The following is a 20,582-nucleotide window of genomic DNA, read 5'->3' as shown; positions in this document are numbered from 1 at the left end:
GCGTGAAGGTATGGGGTGCCGTTGGTTACACGTCTCGGTCACCTCTTGTTCGCATTGACGGCACTTTGAACAGTGAACGTTACATTTCAGATGTGTTACGACCCGTGGCTCTACCTTTCATTCGATTCCTGTGAAACCCTACATTTCAGCAGTATAATGCACAACCGCATGTTTAAGGTCCTGTAAGGGCCTTTCTGGATACAAATAATGTTCGACTGCTGCCTTGGCCAGCACATTCTACAGATCTCTCACCAATTGAAAACGTCTGGTCAATGGTGGCCGAGCAACTTTCTCGTCACAATACGCCAGTCACTACTCTTGATGAACTGTGGTACCGTGTTGAAGCAGAATGGGCAGCTGTACCTGTACACGCCATCCAAGCTCTGTTTGACTCAATGCTCAGGCGTATCAAGGCCGTTATTACGGCCAGAGGTGGTTGTTCTGGATACTGATTTCTCAGGATCCATGCACCCAAATTGCGTGAAATTGTAATCACATGCCAGTTCTGGTATAATATATTTGTCCAATGACTATCCTTTTGTCATCTGCATTTCTTCTTGCTGTAGCAATTTTAAAGGCCAGTAGTGCATTTCTTCTGTATTTTCCTCATGTTAATATGATGCCGACTGCATGGTAAGTACAGAAAATGTTAACCAAATTGCATAAAAAGAACTTTGCAAGTTAGATACGCAGATATGAGTGTAGCTAATGGTGCGTCTCCTGGACGCGTGATGTTGCAGGATACCCGCCAGTTTGCTGAGCGTGTCATTGGGCAGCGTGTACACCTCGTCAGGCACCAGGGTGCAGGTGTCCGCAGTCTTTGTCCACTCCGAATACAACCGCACCACAAGCCAGAACGATATCGCTGTTCTCAGGGTAAGTTTATGCAGGCCTGTCTCATTACTCTTAGCACACCCGTCATGTGTACCGTTTCATCTATCTTGAAAGTTTTTCGGTCACATCATTGCCAGTTTTTCAACTCTCTCGCTAGCAACTTTTTGTACAAACATGGTATATATTAAACTGCAGTGTAACCAGGACTAGGCATGTCAACATAAACACCACAGACGTCTATTTTCGAATCAATGGAACTCCATTTGAAAAGTTGTGACCATTTCGAAAATCCATGTAAGCACTGGGTAAATGGCAGAGGTGAAGAAGATAATATTTTATCTTCTCTTAGAAGAACTGAAGTTCTTTGTAGTTTTATGATCATGAAATTGTCAGTACTATTCGATCTGGAGCACGCCTTCTTTACTTAGAATATGATCTAGGTTTTCAAACTCTCTTCAGAGAAATAGAAACTTTCGAAGTTGTACGATAGGCCAGATTACTAATATTTTTCCTGCGTATGCAAAGACTGCTTAGCCGAAATCACGTGGATACAATGACAATGATATCACCCAGGTAGTTGTCACGTAGGGGACAGACGGGTGAGCTGTTGAAAAATTGCTTACAATAACGAATGTCAATAATTTAACAGTAAAGGCGAAGAGGCATTTTTAGCGCTGCTAAACGGTGTAAGTCTTCATCGAGCGGAAATTGTAAGTACGAGGACTGATCAACAGTCTACATCTACATCCACACATCTACATGGTTACTCTGCAATTCACACTTAAATGCCTGGCAGAGGGTTCATCGAACCATTTTCATATTACTTCTCTACCAAAAGTAACACCTAAATCTTTCCGTTCGAACTCTGATTTCTCTTGTTTTATTATGTTGATTATTTCTCCCTACTTAGGTGGGTGTCAACAAGATATTTTCGCATTCGGAAGAGAAAGTTGGTGATTTAAAAAATGGTTCAAATTGCTCTGAGCACTATGGATCTTAACATCTGAGGTCATCAGTCCCCTACAACTTAGAACTATAAACCTAACTAAGGACATCACACACATCCATGCCCGAGGCACGATTGGAACCTGCAACCGTAGCGGTCGCGCGGTTCCAGACTGAAGCGCCTAGAACCGCTCGGCCACACCGGCCGGCTTGGTTATTTAAATTCGTAAATAGATCTCTCCGCGAAGAAGACCGCCTTTGTTTCAGTGACTGCCACCCCAACTCGCGTGTCATATCAATGACACTCTCACCCCTGTTGTGCGATAACACGAAACGAGCTGCCATTCTTTGCTCTTTTTCGATATCCTCCGTCAATCCTACTTGGTAAGGATGCCACACCGCGCAGCAATATTCCAGCAGAGGACGGACAAGTGTTCAAAAATGGCTCTGAGCACTATGGGACTTAACATCTATGATTATCAGTCCCCTAGAACTTAGATCTACTTAAACCTAACTAACCTAAGGACATCACACATCACCCAGTCATCATGAGGTAGAGAAAATCCCTGACCCCGTCGGGAATCGAATCCGGGAACCCGGGCGCGGGAAGCGAGAACGCTACCGCACGACCACGAGCTGCGGGCATACAAGTGTAATGTAGGCTGTCTCTTTAGTGGATTTGTTGCCTCTTCTAAGTGTTCTGCCATCAAATGGCAATCTTTCTTTCGCCTTCCCCACAATATTATCTATGTGGTCTTTCCAATTTAAGTTGCTCGTAATTGTAATTCCTTGGTATTTAGTCGAATTGACAGCCCTTAGATTTGTGCGATTTATCGTATACCCAAAATTTATCGGATTTCTTTTAGTACCCATGTGGATGACCTCGCACTTTTCCTTGTTTAGTGCCAATTGCCACTTTTCGCACCGTACAGAAACTGTCTCTAGATCATTTTGTAATTAGAATTGATCGTCTGATGATTTTACTAGACGGTAAGTTACAGCGTCATCTACAAACAATCTAAGGGGGCTGCCCAGATTATCATCTAGATCATTTGTGTAAATCAGGATCAGCAGTGAGCCTATGGCATTACCTTGCGGAACGCCAGATACCACTTCTGTTCTACTCGATGATTTATCGTCTGTCACTACGAACTGCGCCCTCTCTGAGAGGAAATCACGAATCCAGTCACACAACTGAGTTGATACTGCATATGCACGCAATTTGATTAATAGTCGCTTGTGAGGAACGGTATCAAGAGCCTTCTGGAAATCTAGGAATATGGAATCGATCTGAGATCCCTTGTAGACAGCACTCATTACTTCATGGGAATAAAGAGCTAGCTGCGTTGCACGAGAACTATATTTTCTGAATCCGTGTTGGTTATGTATCAATAAGTCATTTTCTTCAAGGTGATTCATAACGATGCAGTTATGAGTCATCACCAGTGATAATCGATTCCAAAAATGTAATGACTCAGACTGATTTATTTCGGAGATGTTTATTACTCCATTTCAATATTTGCATGCTCTTTTTCTGAGTCCTTCCCTCCTACTTGAATGCTCTTTTTATTGCGTCTCTGACAGTCCTCGAACACATGCGGCAAGCCATTCTTCGTTGTCTCCTTGGGAATCCCCTCACTTTTCTTGAGATCTGCGTCAAAGTTCTTAAATCGAATGCCCTGTAACTTTGGCTTTAGTGATTGGAATAACAAAAATCACGGGGTGTGAGATCGGAGCTATTAGACGGATGCGGTAGACAGGTATTGTTGAACTGACCCAGAAACTGCATGAGTTGATTTGCGACGTGAGGCGACACATTGTGAAGTCGCCACCCTGTCCGAGAAAGTCCTGATCGTTTCCGTGCAATGTGTTTCCTCTATTTACCCATACTGACGTGTAGTATGCTGGTAACAGTAGAGTAAGGGGGAACAGTATGCTAGAAAATCATTCCATGACAGTCAAAAAATGTCATCACCATCACTAACCCTCAAAGGGAACAACTGTCGCCTTTTTTGGTGTTGGAGAACCTGGCGATTTCAAAAATGTCTCTGCTCTTTCAGCAAAGAGAGACAGAATCTCACCGCTTGTTTCCATTCACACAGCCTGTTGTTCAGCAGTCAACAAAAACGGCAACCACCGGGCACAAATATCGGTCATATGGAAATGACCGTGCATAATCTTAAAAATACTGCCATATAAAATCCTCAATAGTTCATTGAGTATACTTAAAGTTATCCGCCGATACTCACGGACAATGAGAGCAGCTGTGTTGATGTCGACATCAGTCACAGTAGAAGCCGAAACATCAAGCCCATCTTGCTTGACTCAAACAATTCGATCTTCTTTGAAGTCCTTGAATCACCTAGACACTATTGCACGAGGCAGTGCGTCTTCACCGTACGCTTTCTGCAGCTTACCGTCGTCATTCTAATATTGAGCCGAAGGTGCTTCACATTCGCAACTGCGAATACATTTCCTGTGTTTCCTGACGGCTGTAGTCGCTGCAGTCCTTGTTCCTTCGGGTATGTATCTATGTCCGAAGGAACATTGCATTGTACTACTATCACTGTCCGAGTGATACAGAGTTGTGCGTAATACGTTATTGCATCGCATTTATTGACAGCACAGGAACTGCGATTTCGTTCATATGTCATACGGTGGCTTTCTATCATTGTGTCACAATAAAGCATCAGTTCACTTTCACTCTCGGAGTGGTACAGTGCATGCGCGTAATTTGTTATTACTTATTGGGCACTGCCGGAAACCAGTTGCAACTGGAAAAGAATGCGTACTGCCTTTGTTGGCAGCCCACTCTGTTTCAGAGACAAGTCAATTGCAGTCGACAGGTCAAATGCCTATATCGAGAGAGAGAGAGACAGAGAATGGATAATAGTGGTAATGACTCGCAAGATGTAACGTCTTTTCCTATAGTGTATTTGTACAATGCATGAGGCGCTTTTGTCGATTGTTGAAACGCTCTCTATACCGATTACGTGGTATTACTTGACTTTACGTGATCTAGAACGATGTACACTCATGCAGCAAGTTGTTTCTGTCAAAGACAGTTGGCGATTTAAATCTTCACAACAGTTCTTGTAGGTTAAATTTTGACTGAAGGTGACTGACCCATTCTAATTAGTATGGTACTCTGGTTTATATATTTATAAATGACAAACGGTGGCCCTACTAGATACTTCCATTGTCGACTTTAAAAGTATAATTGAAGATGACTTGATGATGGTAGCGTTCTCCACAAATAAAGACGCATCAGCGGACAATGGTAGTTGAATTGCAAATGTGCCCTGTGGAAACCCACAAATAATTGCTTTCTATAGGAAGCAGGGGAGACCGCACAGAGCACATTTATGCAGAGTATTTTCCTCGGGAACCATTCTTGTTAGAGCGCTACCGACGATAGAAGATTAGTACTGCCATCTACCGAGGGCTCTTACAAATTTCGCAGCACCAGTTGAGTGAAAATCTTAGTACGATGAACATATTTGTGTTTTTATGCAAGGTTAATAAATCTTCTTGCTCAAATATCGAAGTTCCTTGAAAGCATACCTTTTAGAACTGAGTATAAATAAATATATGTTCGTTTATAGCAGACTATTCAGCAGCATGACCCAAAAGTCCGTTAACATTTGAAAATTCAATACTCCAAGCAATAATGTAGGTAGCGAGGTAAAAATTGACACACATGCTTGAAATGGCATGGGGTGTTATTGAAACCGAAGAGGGTTTCAAAATTATCACCAGATGGCGCTTCATATGATACAAAAGCAATAATTAGCATAAGAAATGATTTTTAGCAAAGACAACGATCTTTGTAACAAATGCTCAGCATGTCGGCAGTCATTCACCAACAATATCTCTAGTCGAGGGACAATGTTATGAACAGCATTGTACAGAATAAAAGTAGGTATACTAAGACATTGCCATTGGATGTTGCCTTTTAGCATCGCCAAAAAGGTTGGAGATCGCGGTAGACTTGCAACTTCAGGTAACCCCAGTACCTGGGGACCTGGGAGGCCAACCAAGACGTGGTAGCTCACCGAACTATGTACGCAAGACACCTTTAACACGTGTATCAGTACGGGATGGAGCGTTATCCTGCATAAAATTCGTACCTCCCAACAGGTGTTTATCAGCCAGGCTAGAGATGATATGACTCCCTCTCCCACTACAACTGATTTTACACACGATTCTCATGCAGCATCATTGGCGTGTTGCTGTGCCAGCGCCATCTGTTGGGCAGTTTTAGCACTCGGTTTTAGTTGCAATTAAATCCCATGTTTATTTTAGTCAGAGTGTCAATTCTTAGCTCTGTACCTCTGTTATTATATGAATTAGTGCATTTTCAGAAGTTAAAGGACTTTTGGTTTACCCAGTACGTTACAAGGTACATTTTTATAATCTGAAAGCCTAAAAGTTACAAGTTTTAAAACTAATTCAAAGAAGATTATGGCGGAAGTTTGCCTAATTCTCTTGGGACTCGTTTATGCACCGTTTTGCATTGCCACCATAAGTGATATTCCAAGAACAGAAGTTCAAGACAACGGCAGTTATAAACGCAGTCTAAAAAGATAAAGACACACGAGAATAAATGGTAGAAATTGTTATTTCAACCTAGTGAATCTCAATCAGAAAGAATTAATTCTATGAGAGCAAGGAATAATGAGGACAAGAAATTGGGAAAAGCAATGACGAGAAAAAATGTGGACACGCTTTCCTATGATGTCATCATTAGTGTTCTTCCCAAAGGCAGGTTTTCACGTGTTAACTCTCCATGCTCTCCAGTCCTCTGCCATCCTCTTGAAGTCTGTGTAATTTGCAGTTCCCTTTACGTCGTCTATCCCATCACTCCACTCTCACAAACTAATCATTCCAAAGCGTCTAATGGCAAGCACTCCTGTCTCAACAAGTGCCCCTTCCAGTTCTTCTTCCTTTCTCTTAAAACCTGCAACAGGCTGATGAAAATGCTGAAAATTGCCTTTGTACACTCCTGGAAATGGAAAAAAGAACACATTGACACCGGTGTGTCAGACCCACCATACTTGCTCCGGACACTGCGAGAGGGCTGTACAAGCAATGATCACACGCACGGCACAGCGGACACACCAGGAACCGCGGTGTTGGCCGTCGAATGGCGCTAGCTGCGCAGCATTTGTTCACCGCCGCCGTCAGTATCAGCCAGTTTGCCGTGGCATACGGAGCTCCATCGCAGTCTTTAACACTGGTAGCATGCCGCGACAGCGTGGACGTGAACCGTATGTGCAGTTGACGGTCTTTGAGCGAGGGCGTATAGTGGGTATGCGGGAGGCCGGGTGGACGTACCGCCGAATTGCTCAACACGTGGGGCGTGAGGTCTCCACAGTACATCGATGTTGTCGCCAGTGGTCGGCGGAAGGTGCACGTGCCCGTCGACCTGGGACCGGACCGCAGCGACGCACGGATGCACGCCAAGACCGTAGGATCCTACGCAGTGCCGTAGGGGACCGCACCGCCACTTCCCAGCAAATTAGGGACACTGTTGCTCCTGGGGTATCGGCGAGGACCATTCGCAACCGTCTCCATGAAGCTGGGCTACGGTCCCGCACACCGTTAGGCCGTCTTCCGCTCACGCCCCAACATCGTGCAGCCCGCCTCCAGTGGTGTCGCGACAGGCGTGAATGGAGGGACGAATGGAGACGTGTCGTCTTCAGCGATGAGAGTCGCTTCTGCCTTGGTGCCAATGATGGTCGTATGCGTGTTTGGCGCCGTGCAGGTGAGCGCCACAATCTGGACTGCATACGACCGAGGCACACAGGGCCAAAACCCGGCATCATGGTGTGGGGAGCGATCTCCTACACTGGCCGTACACCACTGGTGATCGTCGAGGGGACACTGAATAGTGCACGGTACATCCAAACCGTCATTGAACCCATCGTTCTACCATTCCTAGACCGGCAAGGGAACTTGCTGTTCCAACAGGACAATGCACGTCCGCATGTATCCCGTGCCACCCAACGTGCTCTAGAAGGTGTAAGTCAACTAACCTGGCCAGCAAGATCTCCGGATCTGTCCCCCATTGAGCATGTTTGGGACTGGATGAAGCGTCGTCTCACGCGGTCTGCACGTCCAGCACGAACGCTGGACCAACTGAGGCGCCAGGTGGAAATGGCATGGCAAGCCGTTCCACAGGACTACATCCAGCATCTCTACGATCGTCTCCATGGGAGAATAGCAGCCTGCATTGCTGCGAAAGGTGGATATACACTGTACTAGTGCCGACATTGTGCATGCTCTGTTGCCTGTGTCTATGTGCCTGTGGTTCTGTCAGTGTGATCATGTGATGTACCTGACCCCAGGAATGTGTCAATAAAGTTTCCCCTTCCTGGGACAATGAATTCACGGTGTTCTTATTTCAATTTCCAGGAGTGTATTTCCATGTTCAAAAGAAACAGAGCACCTTGAACTACTAGATATAGGACTTTCATATTCACTTGACATGTACACTAGTATGTTCTGCAGAAATAATTAGTATTTTAGTCACCTCGGTTCAGCATGTGTCCTGTGGCCTAGTAGGCACAGAGTCGGCCATGGGCCATGCCAGCTTGTTCCAAGCATGGGGGCATCGACGCGTATAAGGCGCGAATGGCTTCCTGTGGTATAGCCATCCATGCTGCATTCACCTAGTTCCAGAGTTCTGTGGTGGTTCGCCATGGGTCACAGTGCTGCACCCGTCATTTCACCAAATCCCACACATTTCCGATTGCCGACAAGTCTGGAGATCTGATGGGACAGGGCAAAAGGCTGACATCCTGTGACACAAAGAAGGCACGTGTTCGTGCAGCAACATGTGGTCGTACACTGCGTTGCTGCAAAATGGTGTCTGGTGTGTTGTGCAGGAAGGGTATGGCTACAGGTCGCAGTATGTCATTCACGTATGCCACACTGGTCACAGTGTCCTGGACACGAACCAACTGTGATTTGTGGTTGCACCCAATAGAACCCCACACAAGAGGGCTTTGAGTTGGTGCTGTATGTCTTGTGCGAATGCAATCACTGGGATGCAACTCTCCCAATCTGCGACGTACCAAAATGCGGCCATTCCTGTCCCAGTGATGTCGTTCTATACACCGTTGCCGTCTATCATGTTTCTACACATTCGTCAAAGGCAGGTCGAGAAGTGGACAACGCGCACGTTACCCATGCTGTAACAAACGGCGACGGACAGTCACCCCTGATAGTGTACGATGTGTTACACTGTCCCTACTGTTGCTACAGGGCCGCGTAGGACGCATATCCGCCCGGCAACGCCATTCGGATGAGATTTCGATCTTCTCGGGGGTGGTCTCCGTGGTGTGACTTGACCCATGCTGTCGTGTTCTACAGCCTTCCGTAAACCGTTCATCCCACACTAGCAGCAATTTCCGAGATGAATGCCTCACATTCCTTCATGCCAATAATGCTCCCTTTTTCAATTTCACAGATTTGATGGTACAGTTCGCATATACGTCTGTGAGGCATCTTGCACGTCTTATCAAGTAATACTGATGCATTACTTTCGGTTTACAGCGATAGCGAGTCAGCAGGCACATTTTAACGGCAGGTGGTGTTGCACAGTGATATAGATGTTGACGTTGAACCTGCGTGCCGACATGTTTCAAATGCTAATTATTTCCGCAGAACATACTAAAGTACATGTCCTGTGAATATGAACCTGCTATCTCCAGTCCTTCATTGTGTTTCTTCTGAACATGAGTATATTTACTGCTTGAAATGGTGCAACCACTCAAAAAGAAATCAAGAATGGGTCCATTGCCTTATATGTAAAAGGTAAGGTCACGACGATTGTGCCACAGGAAACATATTATTTTACGTGTGTGCATAATTAATAAATCTCGGACAATGATGATGAATAGGCCTTTAATTAAGGTAAGGTGAACGTGACGTGAATTGCTAATTTATGGGACGCACAGCAGTTCTGTGTGTGGCATCTCCTGGGTTACATGTAACGATAGGAAGATTTTGTCCAAAAAATGAATCGCCATTCCCACCTTGAGGTTAGTTCTTTTCTTCTTTTGCAGAGCAAATATGCAATGTTACCAGCTGGCAGGTGATGATGGAGCCAATGGGTTTGAAATACGTTGTGTGTAATAAATTATAAATATAACTGAATATGATTTCTTAACCAATAACGTAACTTCTCTACTCCTGTTGAGCTCGTTCTTTTCCTAACGCTGCAGTCGTTTTGCTCAGCCATCCCTGTACATTGATCTAGTACTCCTCAGCATCAGTAGGCATTTCTAGCTGTCTTTTGGAGACAATGACGTTATCCTCTGATGAGGGTCATCGAATGTGGCCTGGTTTTCTATGCCTGACAGGGCTCTTCGCCACGACACAGTCTCCTCACCTTTCGTTTCACGCTTTCACCTAGTTACTTTCTGCTGTGTCAGTGTGCTGGAAGTCGTTCTTGTGAATGATTTATGTACTGGTACTCAACAGCACACGGTTGACAGAGTGGCGTCGTGCTCCCTTCTAATTCAGGTCATACTGCTAAATTGACGCCTCAGACACCTAGGTTGAGTGATGTGTTGCCAGGGCCATTTCGTGCATTCGACTTGATGTGATGTACTAGCTTGCTCTGGGTTGACTTGGCGCTTGCCTGGGAGAGACTTAAAAAAAATTAGGTTCGCCCAGGATGTCTTTATGTGGCGTAACAGTCGATTTGGGCAGATTTAGAAGGATGGATTTGTTACTCAGGTGACATGTAACGAGTCGTCCCTGTTCTAAGTCACTGATCTCTCCTGACCTACCCATTCTGCTTTATTGATCTCTGCTGGCAACACAAGACTCCCGTCTCCTTTTATATTGTCAGGTCAGAGTCATGTGACATCTAAAGGTCAATTCCAAATCACATAGTGGTATCCAGATACTTCTGGTCACATAGTATGTGTTCGTGGGTCAGTTTTAAAATGGGGAACAGCGATGACTTCTGTGATCAGTGATGCTGCTGCAGGGATAGAATTCATCTAGGCGGTGCCCTATACAAAGAGTGGCGAAAAAAATCGTGCAAAATACTGCATGTGATGTAACAGTGAGTCGCTCCACTGCTGCTGAGGTCTGTGCAGTGCATTTGTCTCAGTACAGTCTTGTCAGAAATAGGTTCCTAACGCCCCACGTTCAAATCGTGGACGATCTGACGCACTGTAGAGACTCGATAGCCTCCTATGGCTATAGTAATGGAATACTGTGTGACACAATGGCCTGGTGCAAGTGTTTCACTCAACTTTTGTGTCCCTAACCGACCCCAGTATCTACGGTTTAACGTGAAATACCGTCCTTGAGGAGTGAAGGTAGGTGAAAGGGAAGCTTTAATATTTCGTGATCCGATTGGGATTCTAACACACGACCCTCCAATTTCCACGCACTAACTTTATCACGACAGTCTTATGCCCAACGACCGGATAATTCTGGGGAGGCGGCATGACGTATGTTAGTTAAGCACTTGTGGTCGCCCTGTGACTCAGTTTACGCGTTTGGAAACATTGTTAGTGCCATGCTGAAGAACCCTACTGGACACTGCTGATGTAGGAAATCTAAGTTCTTGTGTAATCGTCGATATATGACTCATGCATCTTGCGCCGATAATCATCCGAAGTTCAAAAACGTCTAACTCGCACCGTGACCTCACTATAGCAGAATGCTCACATATCGTGGTACTTTTCACCATACATTCGATCGTCATATAGGGCAGAATTTAAACTGCGACAACCGTTCCCGTTACTTAGTTTAATGTTCATGTTTTACCAGTTGCCGCATTTATTACGTGTATCTGCACGCTACGTGTACGTATGATGGAGATAAAATAAGCTTTTTTTCACTGTTGTCGGCACTGCTGTCTCTTCTACCACCGACATGATGTGACAAATTTCATGAGACCTCAGTAACAAGTGTGGTGACCGAAAAACAATTACAAGATGGAGGCAAAGTGAAAAGAGCCAACAGTAAATTCCAGGAATTAATGGAAGAGCTGCATCTATTTAGTGTGATATGAGTTCCCACAACTGTTCTTCTTAAATTAGGAGTTGTCTAAAACTGTTTGCAAACATGGGACGTGTCAACTATGCTGTAGGTATGCTCTGACAAGCAAATGTTTTCAGCTTAGCGCAGCCTGGGCCAACGAACGGAACGAATTATACTACAATGATCCACTGAAGACCGCAGGTTTCTTAAATGAAAAACACTCAGAAAACAGTCCGGCAGAACCCGTGCGAGTTCGGAGCCACTCCGCATATACACAGCATGTTCCCCATATTGTGACCACTGAAAATAGAGTGACAGAAGAAAGATAGCAACGCGAAAAAAGGACTAATGTAGACTAATGAAATTTCGGGAATTAATTTGTCTAGGCGACATATTTAAGTGATTAACATAGCAAGTTAATTTAAGCGCGAGATAAGTCATTGCAAATGTGAAATGCTGGTACATGAACAAACGATGTAACCGCCAGAATGTCGAATGCAAGCATGCAAACGTGGATGCATTGTTTTACACGGATGCCGAATGTTGGCTTGTGAGATAGAGCTCCATGCCTGTTGCATTTGGTTGGTCTGTACAGGGACGATTAATACTGTTTGTGGATGAAGGTAGAGTCGTCATCCTATGATGTCCCATGTGTGGTCTATTGTAGACAGAAATGGAGATCGAGTAGGCCAAAGCAACAGCTCGGCACTGTGTAGAGCACGTTGGGTTGCAACAGCGCTACTGGGCGAACGTTGTCCAGTTGGAAAACACTCTCTGGAATGTTGTTCGTGAATGGCAGTACAAGAGATCGAATCACCAGATTGACGTACAATTTTGCAGTCAGAGTGCTTGGGGTAGCCACGAGAGTGCTCCATCTATCATATGAAATCGTACCGCAGACGATAGCTACAGGTGTACGTCCGATGAGTGCAACACGCAGACAGGATGGTTGCAGGGCCTCAACTGACGTCCTAATCAATGCACGGCGATCACTGGCACAGAGACAGCTTTCGTCAGAAAACACAACAGGCCTCCACCCTGCCTTCCAATGATCTCTCACTTGACACCACTGAAGCTGCAAATGGCGGTGGCTTGGAGTCAGTGGAATGCCCGCCACAGGGCGTCTGGCTCGGAGCTGTCCTTGAACTAACCGATTTGTAACAGTTCGTTGTTTCACTGTGGTGCCAACCGCTGGTCAAAATACTTCTGCTGATGCAGTACGACGTGCCAGAGCCATACGCCGTACGCGATTATCTTCCCTCCCGGTATTGCCACGTGGCCGTCTCGAGACCGGGCTTCTTGCGACGTACATTCGGGTGAACACCGCTACCAGCAGTCATAAGCAGTGGCTATATTCCTGCCAAGTTCTGCATTATCGCAGAAGGAACATCCAACTTTTCGTAGCCTTTTTACACGACCTCGTTCAAACGCACCTGTCAGTGATTGGTTGATAATAGCGTATTTGTCGTTTTAAAGGTGTTGTTGACTAACATCATCTCACCATGTCTAGTCTCAAAGGTAACTAACGCTCAGGTATGTTACACCGTGTATTTAAAGAAAACCTGATTTCCATCCTCGTAGTGGCGTTACTAGCGCCAATCTTATACGACTGGCGCGTATTTTGAACAGACGTCCTCTTTCAGATGTAGAAACTCGCCTGTCAACTTTAGTTTTATGTCGCACAACTCCTCTTTGCTGTTGCAATTTAGTTCCGTAAGTATATTTCGTAAAAGATTCGAGGACACGAAATAAGGTTTCCAGTAAGTCAGTGTGTGTCAGTCCGTGAAGAGTCTCCCACCAAGCTGCTGGAGAATGCGGGGGAGGGGGGGGGGGAGGGGGAGGGGGGATGGGAGAGGAAGGAGGAGGGGATGGAGGCGTTCGTATAATACAGAGTCAAAATTCTTCTTCATGAATTCATGACGTGTTTAATTTTACTTTGATATTCTAAATGGAACTGGATGTGGTACTATTTATTCCCATTAACTGGTGATCCGCTAATATATCGGTTTTGAGTAAAATCGAAATAACAGAATTAGATTTATTCCATCATTTTGGAATCACCATCTTAGCTTTATATCTTCTCGAAGTAAAATGTTGCAGTTTGAGCAGTTTCATGCAAGCAAATTACATTCATTTCAGTACATTCTTTTCGGAGACGAATAGTGTGTTTTTCGTACCCCTTATAGAGATCATGATTTATTCATTCTTCATAAGAGTACATCACATTCGTTCGATTCGTATTTATCAGTACTGTCTACTTGTTTTTCCCAATACGTTTTAAGTGCCTGCTATGTAGAAAACAACTATGAATTTAAGTTTTTCTGCTCTTGTTTTCTACTTAGCAACTGAATTATGTTATGGATTTGCAGACTAAGGAGAAGCTACCCTTTGGACCTACAGTGCAGCCCATCGGATTCTCGAAAAGCACTCCTGCGGCGAACACGCCGTGCAACGTGAGCGGCTGGGGTGTCACTACCGTGGTGAGTATACTGTGGTTTTACCGTCTGTTGCAATTATTTACTTGGATGAGTATGATAAGTGTACTGTATTGTATGTAAAATCTGTTGATTCCTATCTAATTGAATGCAAAGTACATCGAGAAAGTTGTTAATATTTTATGTCCATCTGAAAGATGTTTTTAACTTTATTAGCATTTAGGTCGGTGCTAAAGTGCAGAGTTACAAAAAATTGCTATCAATTATTAGATAAGATTAGCAGTGGAATGGCTTAAGTGGTATAGCAGTGTTGTTTTCTTTTGTTTTTAGGTAAAGTAACTGATTCTCTGTTAATTTGTATCCGAGAGAACTTCAAAAAGTAAATTACGCAATACTGTAGCTGGACATATAATTTCTACAGAATGTGCTCACTTGACTTTAAAGAAGATCAAATACATGACGTTACTTTCAGACATAGCAGCCAAATCTCAATAACGGTCAGAAAGTTCTACCGTTTGTTCTGTTCCTCGATAATAGAACGGAACCAGTTCGAGAACCTCTGTGTGATCGTCGTCATCCCTGAAAAATCTTTCACCCAACATATGTTCTTCCTGCGATATGCACAAAATGAAAACGGTACAAATGGCTCTGAGCACTATGGGACTCAACTGCTGACGTCATCAGTCCCCTAGAAATTAGAACTACTTAAACCTAACTAACCTAAGGACATCACACACATCCATGCCCGAGGCAGGATTCGAACCTGCCACCGGAGCGGTCGCGCGGTTCCACACTGTAGCGCCTAGAACCGCTCGGCCACCCTGGCCGGCCGATATGCACATATACAGATGGCGGTAATATCGCGTACACAAGGTATGAAGGTGCAGTGCATTTGCAAAGCTGTCATTTGTACTCAGGTGATTCACGTGAAAAGGTTTTCGACGTGATTATGGCCGAACGACAGGAACTGACAGACCTGGATGCGGAGTGGTAGTTCGAGCTAGATGGAAGGGGCATTCATATTTGTGAAATCGTTAGGGAATTCAATATTTCGAGATCCACAGTGTCAAGAGTGTACCCAGAATACCAAATTTCGGGCACTGCCTCTCACCACGGACACGGCAGTGGACGGCAGCCTTTACTTAACATCCGAGGGCAGCAACGGCAACAGACGACTATCGGGATTGCCTTTGCTAGCAGCACATCAACTGCAACGCCTCTCCTGGGCTCATGATAATATCGCTTGGACCCAAGACGACTGTAAAACCAAGGCCTGGTCAGATGAGCCCGATTTCAGTCGTGGTGATAGTAGGGTTGGAGGTTGGCGCAGAATCCACGTAGCCATCGACACAAATTGTCAAGGACGCATTGTGCAAGCTGGTGGTGGCTCCTTAATGGTGTGGGCTTATGTTTACATGAAATAGACTGTGTTCTTTGGTCTAACTGAACCGATCGTTGGCTAGAAATGGTTACGTTCGGCTACTTGGAGACCATTTGCAGCCATTCATTGACTTCAAAACAGCGATGGGATCCATATGGATGATAACGCGCCGTGCCACCGGGCGACAATTGCAAACGGATGCTTTGAAGAACATTCACATGGAGCCAAAGTGATGTTAAGAAGAATTAATAAAAGACTTGAAAAAGTAATAGAGGAGAATCTCGGCGAGGAGCAGTTTGGCTTTAGACGGAATACGGGCACCAGAGATGCAATAGGGCTCCTACGAATCTTGGGAGAAAGGTTTATTGAAAAAGGAAGAGACCTATATATGTGCTTCGTCAATTTAGAAAAGGCATTTGACAATGTGGTTTGGGACAAGCTGGCGACTATTATGAGGGAAAAGAGAGTGGACTGGAAAACCAGAAGACTTATAAACTCATTATACCTTAATCAAAAAGTTTCAGTTAAAGTGAGAGGAGAAAGTACAAACTGGATCAGACTAGGGAAAGGAGTAAGACAAGGATGCTGTTTATCACCTACTCTTTTCAACTTGTACTTGGAAAATATGATTGACCAATGGTCATTAGATGACAAAGGAGTAGAAATTGGAGGAAGAAGAGTAGGGTGCTTGAGATTTGCTGATGACATGGTCCTTATAGCCACAGGGGAAAAAGAATTACAGGATTTGGTGGACACCATTGCAACTAACGGAAAAAATATGGAATGAAAATTAACACAAATAAAACAAAAGTATTGGCAATAGGGGGGAATAAGGAAATAAAAATTGTGCTGAATGGAGAAACACTAGAACAGGTGCAAAATTTTAAGTATCTTGGAAGCAGGATAGACACCGACTGGAAGTGCACCACAGAAATTAAAACAAGGATAGCAATGGCAAAAGAGGCAAGGAAAGGAGAATCTTCTTCAGCGGTCTGGGCAGAGAGAAAGAGACTCATAAAATGTCTTGTATAGAGTGTTCTTCTATATGGCGCTGAAACATGGACTATGAGGAAAAAAGACAGAGAAAGGCTGGAGGCTTTTGAGATCTGGACATGGCGGAAGATGGAAAGAATAAGTTGGATGGACAGAGTAAAAAATGAAAAGAGGTACTGAGAAGAGTGGGAGGGAAAAGACAGTTACTAGATGTAATAAAGAGAAGAAAAAGAAATTGGATTGGGCATATATTAAGAAAGAATGACGGACTGATAAAAACAGTTTTAGAAGGTTATGTAGAAGGGAAAAGGAAGCGAGGAAGGAAGAGATTCCAGATACTGAATGACATGATGGACGGTACAACATACAGCAGCCTTAAGAAGGAAGCAATGGATCGCAGAAAATGGAGAGGCGAAGGACCTGCTAATATAGCAGATAACTGATGATGATGATGAAGAACATTCAGGACAACTCGAACAAATGATATGGCAACCCAGCTGGTCTGACATGAATCCAATCGAACATTTATGGGACATAATCGAGAGCTCAGTCAGCGCTCCAGAAAAACTTCCGAAATTATGACGGCTATAGAGGCAACTTTACCCCATATTTCGGTAGGGGACTTCCAACAACTTGTTGAGTAGATGGTGCCGGCCGGGGTGGCCGAGCGGTTCTAGGCGCTACAGTCTGGAACCGCGTGACTGCTACGGTCGCAGGTTCGAATCCTGCCTCGGGAATGGATGTATGTGATGTCCTTAGGTTAGTTAGGTTTAAGTAGTTCTAATTTCTAGGGGACTGATGACCTCAGAAGTTATGCCCCATAGTGCTCAGAGCCATTTGAACCATTTTTTGAGTAGATGGTATCTCGATTTTCTGCACTACCGCAGGCAAAGGGAAGTTCGACACGATGTTAAGTGGTACCTCATGACTTTTGTCACCTCAGTGTAGGGTGTTGCAGTGTCATGCAGAATTATGCCTCTGCAAATTTTCCACGCGCCGCGTTCTTTACAGAGTTACGCGGCGATGTCAGTTTTGCACAGTACGAATTGGCTTTAATGGATATGCCTTTTGAAATGAACACTGCGCACACGACTCCTTCACGGACCACGAAAATGGTGACCGTCACCTTCAGTGCTGATGGTACAACTTTGCATTTGTTGGGCGGAGGCGAGTAGATGTCTCTCCATTCCATAGATGCTCTGTTTGTTGCAGATGTGAAATGATGATTCCATATCTCAGCGACCGTTATGATACGCCTTAGTAAATCATTGTCGTTCACTAGGTAACCCTAACTTAAGTGCAGACACACCGTAGACCTTGTGTCTTTAATTACAGATTGGCAGTTTGTGGTACTGCAAACGACCTCTGGCAATGGGATGGGCACCGCCTATCGAGATGCGAGTCTGCTCAGCAATGTCCGCGAAAGCCACTCTGCGGTTGCTGCCAATCTTTTCCTGGACTGCCGAGACTTTGTGGTCGATGATGATGGACTACTTTCCACATCAGCATCAACCACGTCTGCGCGGCCTTGGTCAAATTGTTGGCATCATTTCTGTACAGTTGGACGCTGCATTCCCTGTGGTCCATATACCGCCATCTTGGCCACAAGAATCGTACTGTATGGCGTATTTCAACTTTGGAGTTTGTTTCCAGTACAATTCGATGCGACAACGATGAGCAGATGCTTTGTCTACATCTTCTTGTCTACATCTTCGCAAACCAGTAGAGTATATCTGTATAGATAGGTGTGGTGTTTTGCCGAAGTATTACGATTCGAAAGTTGTAGAGGTGCTCTGTCTACTAATATGTGTCATTTTTCTGTATCCGGCGCATCGTCAGAGGAGAGTAGACTTTCCAGGTTTTCTGCAGAGACAGACCTGCTGGGGTACAGATTACAGGTGCACCACAATGTGGGTCGCATTGGACAACGCCGCTTCGAAGGACGAATTCGATACGGGGACAAATCTATGTCTCAAAAACTATTCGCCTAAATATTATGATACTTTACTTCGCAGCCTTCCACATCGCTACATATATTATTACTCCGGTAAACCTCCCGCTTTAACTCTCTCCCCTCTATGCCTTTGGTTTCCTTAATTTGAGTTTCAATATTTTTAATGTCGGAATTGATTTCGAGTTTACAAAATCCTCTAAGAGAACCAACGATTTCCGTACACTGAGTTTCATTCCTAATTACCAATCCCTTCATTTGAGAATTTGGCTCATAACATGTCTCTTCTACTTATACAGGGCCGGAGCTATGGCCTCTATGCTGCCAGGATGGCATGGAGTGGAGTATGGTGGTGAGGATCTCCCGAACATCCGAAGGCGTGGATAAGATACTGTTATCAGAATACACACTTGAGAACGAAGTCTTTCGCGACGGCACTTATATGTAAAACATTCTCTGTTTTCCCGCCGCGTCAATTCGGGATAAAATCTCAAGCTTTCGACGATAACCTCCATCGTCATCATCAGTTGCTCCTGACGATGACGATGGAGGCTATCGTCAAAAGCTTCAGATTTTATCCCGAATTGACGCGGCAAGAAAACCGAGAATGTTTTACATAGAATACACTACTACCAAGGCGAGCAGAAGGGCTCTGGCCACGCCAGTATGCTTGACGCCAGCGTGTTTCGCAGTTACGCACTCTTGCCTGCCGTGGTGATCGAGGTGTGTACTCAACACCCTACAGCATCACAGTCAGCTAGCCGCAGCTCGGTCGGTGTTGCCCACAAGTCTCTGTCGGCCAGAGGTTACCAGGGCATTCTCATTGACGTCATAGACTGCGTCCCGGAAAGGCAGCCAAGAGCTCCGTGTGCCGTGGCTGTAGCCATGAAGGGTTGTGTCATGATCCCTCAGCAAGGGAATGGCCAGCGATCCTGATGTCCGCTCGTAGTGCAGGTTGGAGGGCAGTAGCTGTTGCACTCTCCGGTAGTTCCACTTTTCACCGGGTGCCATCAGTTGGACCTCCAGGGAACCAGTGGTAGTAGATACCGGAATCTTCTCACCAATGAAGGCGTTAGTGAGGCTGCAGAAGGCTACTGCAGTTCAGTCCTTCAGGCTGTGCGTGTTGTAGAATCCTAGACTGCAGTCTTCCAGATGTGCTGCAGATGGAGCGTCACAGACCCCACCCAAGGGCTGGTTAACTCCAAACTAAGAAGTAAACTGTGGGAGACAGGGTATTTGCACCAGTTGATCTATGCTGATGACGTTATAATGTCACAAAGACGACCAAATGTGACCTGACTTCCTAAACCCTTCACCACTCTATAGTCTACACCATACCATGGTGTCTCAGCTCACTCTTCAGGCTTTCAGTTCAAATACTGCTGCGGCATCTGCGTGCTGAAAGCCATTCTTGCATGTGACTTACATGTTGTTGCTTCCCAGTGTCTGCTTAACAGAAAGACATTACACTGTCTTCTCCATGAGGTCATCTTGGTGCCTTGACACCTAGGTCCTCTAGCTAAGTTTGTCATTGGCAGTTTAGCTGAGTGGTATGCTCATGTTGCCTGTAATATGGGCTTTTCTTCCGGGTTGTCATTCCAGTCTAGGTATTGCTTACTAGCGTGCCTTGATTTCCAATCTGGCTCTGATACTGACTGGGGAAACTTTAAAAATTTTCACGTTCACCCGATATATCATTCTGGGATGTAACATATTTTGCGCTAATACTCAAACCTCCGGACGTCGGACCCTCAGAATGATACCAAACGTATCAAGGAAAACACTGATTTAGTTCGTGGTATGTGCTGTCGTCCAGTAGAACATGCGTAAACTGTAGTTCAAAGTAAGACCAGAAATACAGAAATACGGAGCACAGGAAAAGTATACCTCTGAAGTGTGGCATCGAAAATCTTTTGTGGGTGAGTCGATGGAGCGTGAGGTCATCGTACAAAAGGTCAAGCGTTTAAATTCCCCTATGTAAGGGCTTTCTTTGACTGTTTACGATTAAAACTGATATATGGGAGGACACTTT

The 20,582-nt window shown here is 44.9% G+C and overlaps 1 protein-coding gene across 2 annotated transcripts in view; it reads left to right on the top strand.

Moving 5' to 3' along the window:
- Nucleotides 1-20,582, top strand: part of LOC126177087 (trypsin alpha-3-like) — a 346,712-nt gene that overhangs the window by 301,425 nt on the left and 24,705 nt on the right. Inside the window, exons 4-5 of one of the 2 annotated variants that reach the window (XM_049924339.1) lie at nt 741-876; nt 14,160-14,270. In XM_049924339.1, coding sequence (XP_049780296.1) covers nt 741-876; nt 14,160-14,270 — 247 coding nt within the window. The remainder of the gene's footprint in view (nt 1-740; nt 877-14,159; nt 14,271-20,582) is intronic. The other variant, XM_049924338.1, reaches the window with a different exon arrangement.

Source organism: Schistocerca cancellata, chromosome 3, assembly GCF_023864275.1.
Source record: "Schistocerca cancellata isolate TAMUIC-IGC-003103 chromosome 3, iqSchCanc2.1, whole genome shotgun sequence".
Taxonomy (NCBI): domain Eukaryota; kingdom Metazoa; phylum Arthropoda; class Insecta; order Orthoptera; family Acrididae; genus Schistocerca; species Schistocerca cancellata.
The sequence above is the reverse complement of the archived record's forward strand: the minus strand, read 5'-3'. Positions and strand labels throughout refer to the sequence as shown.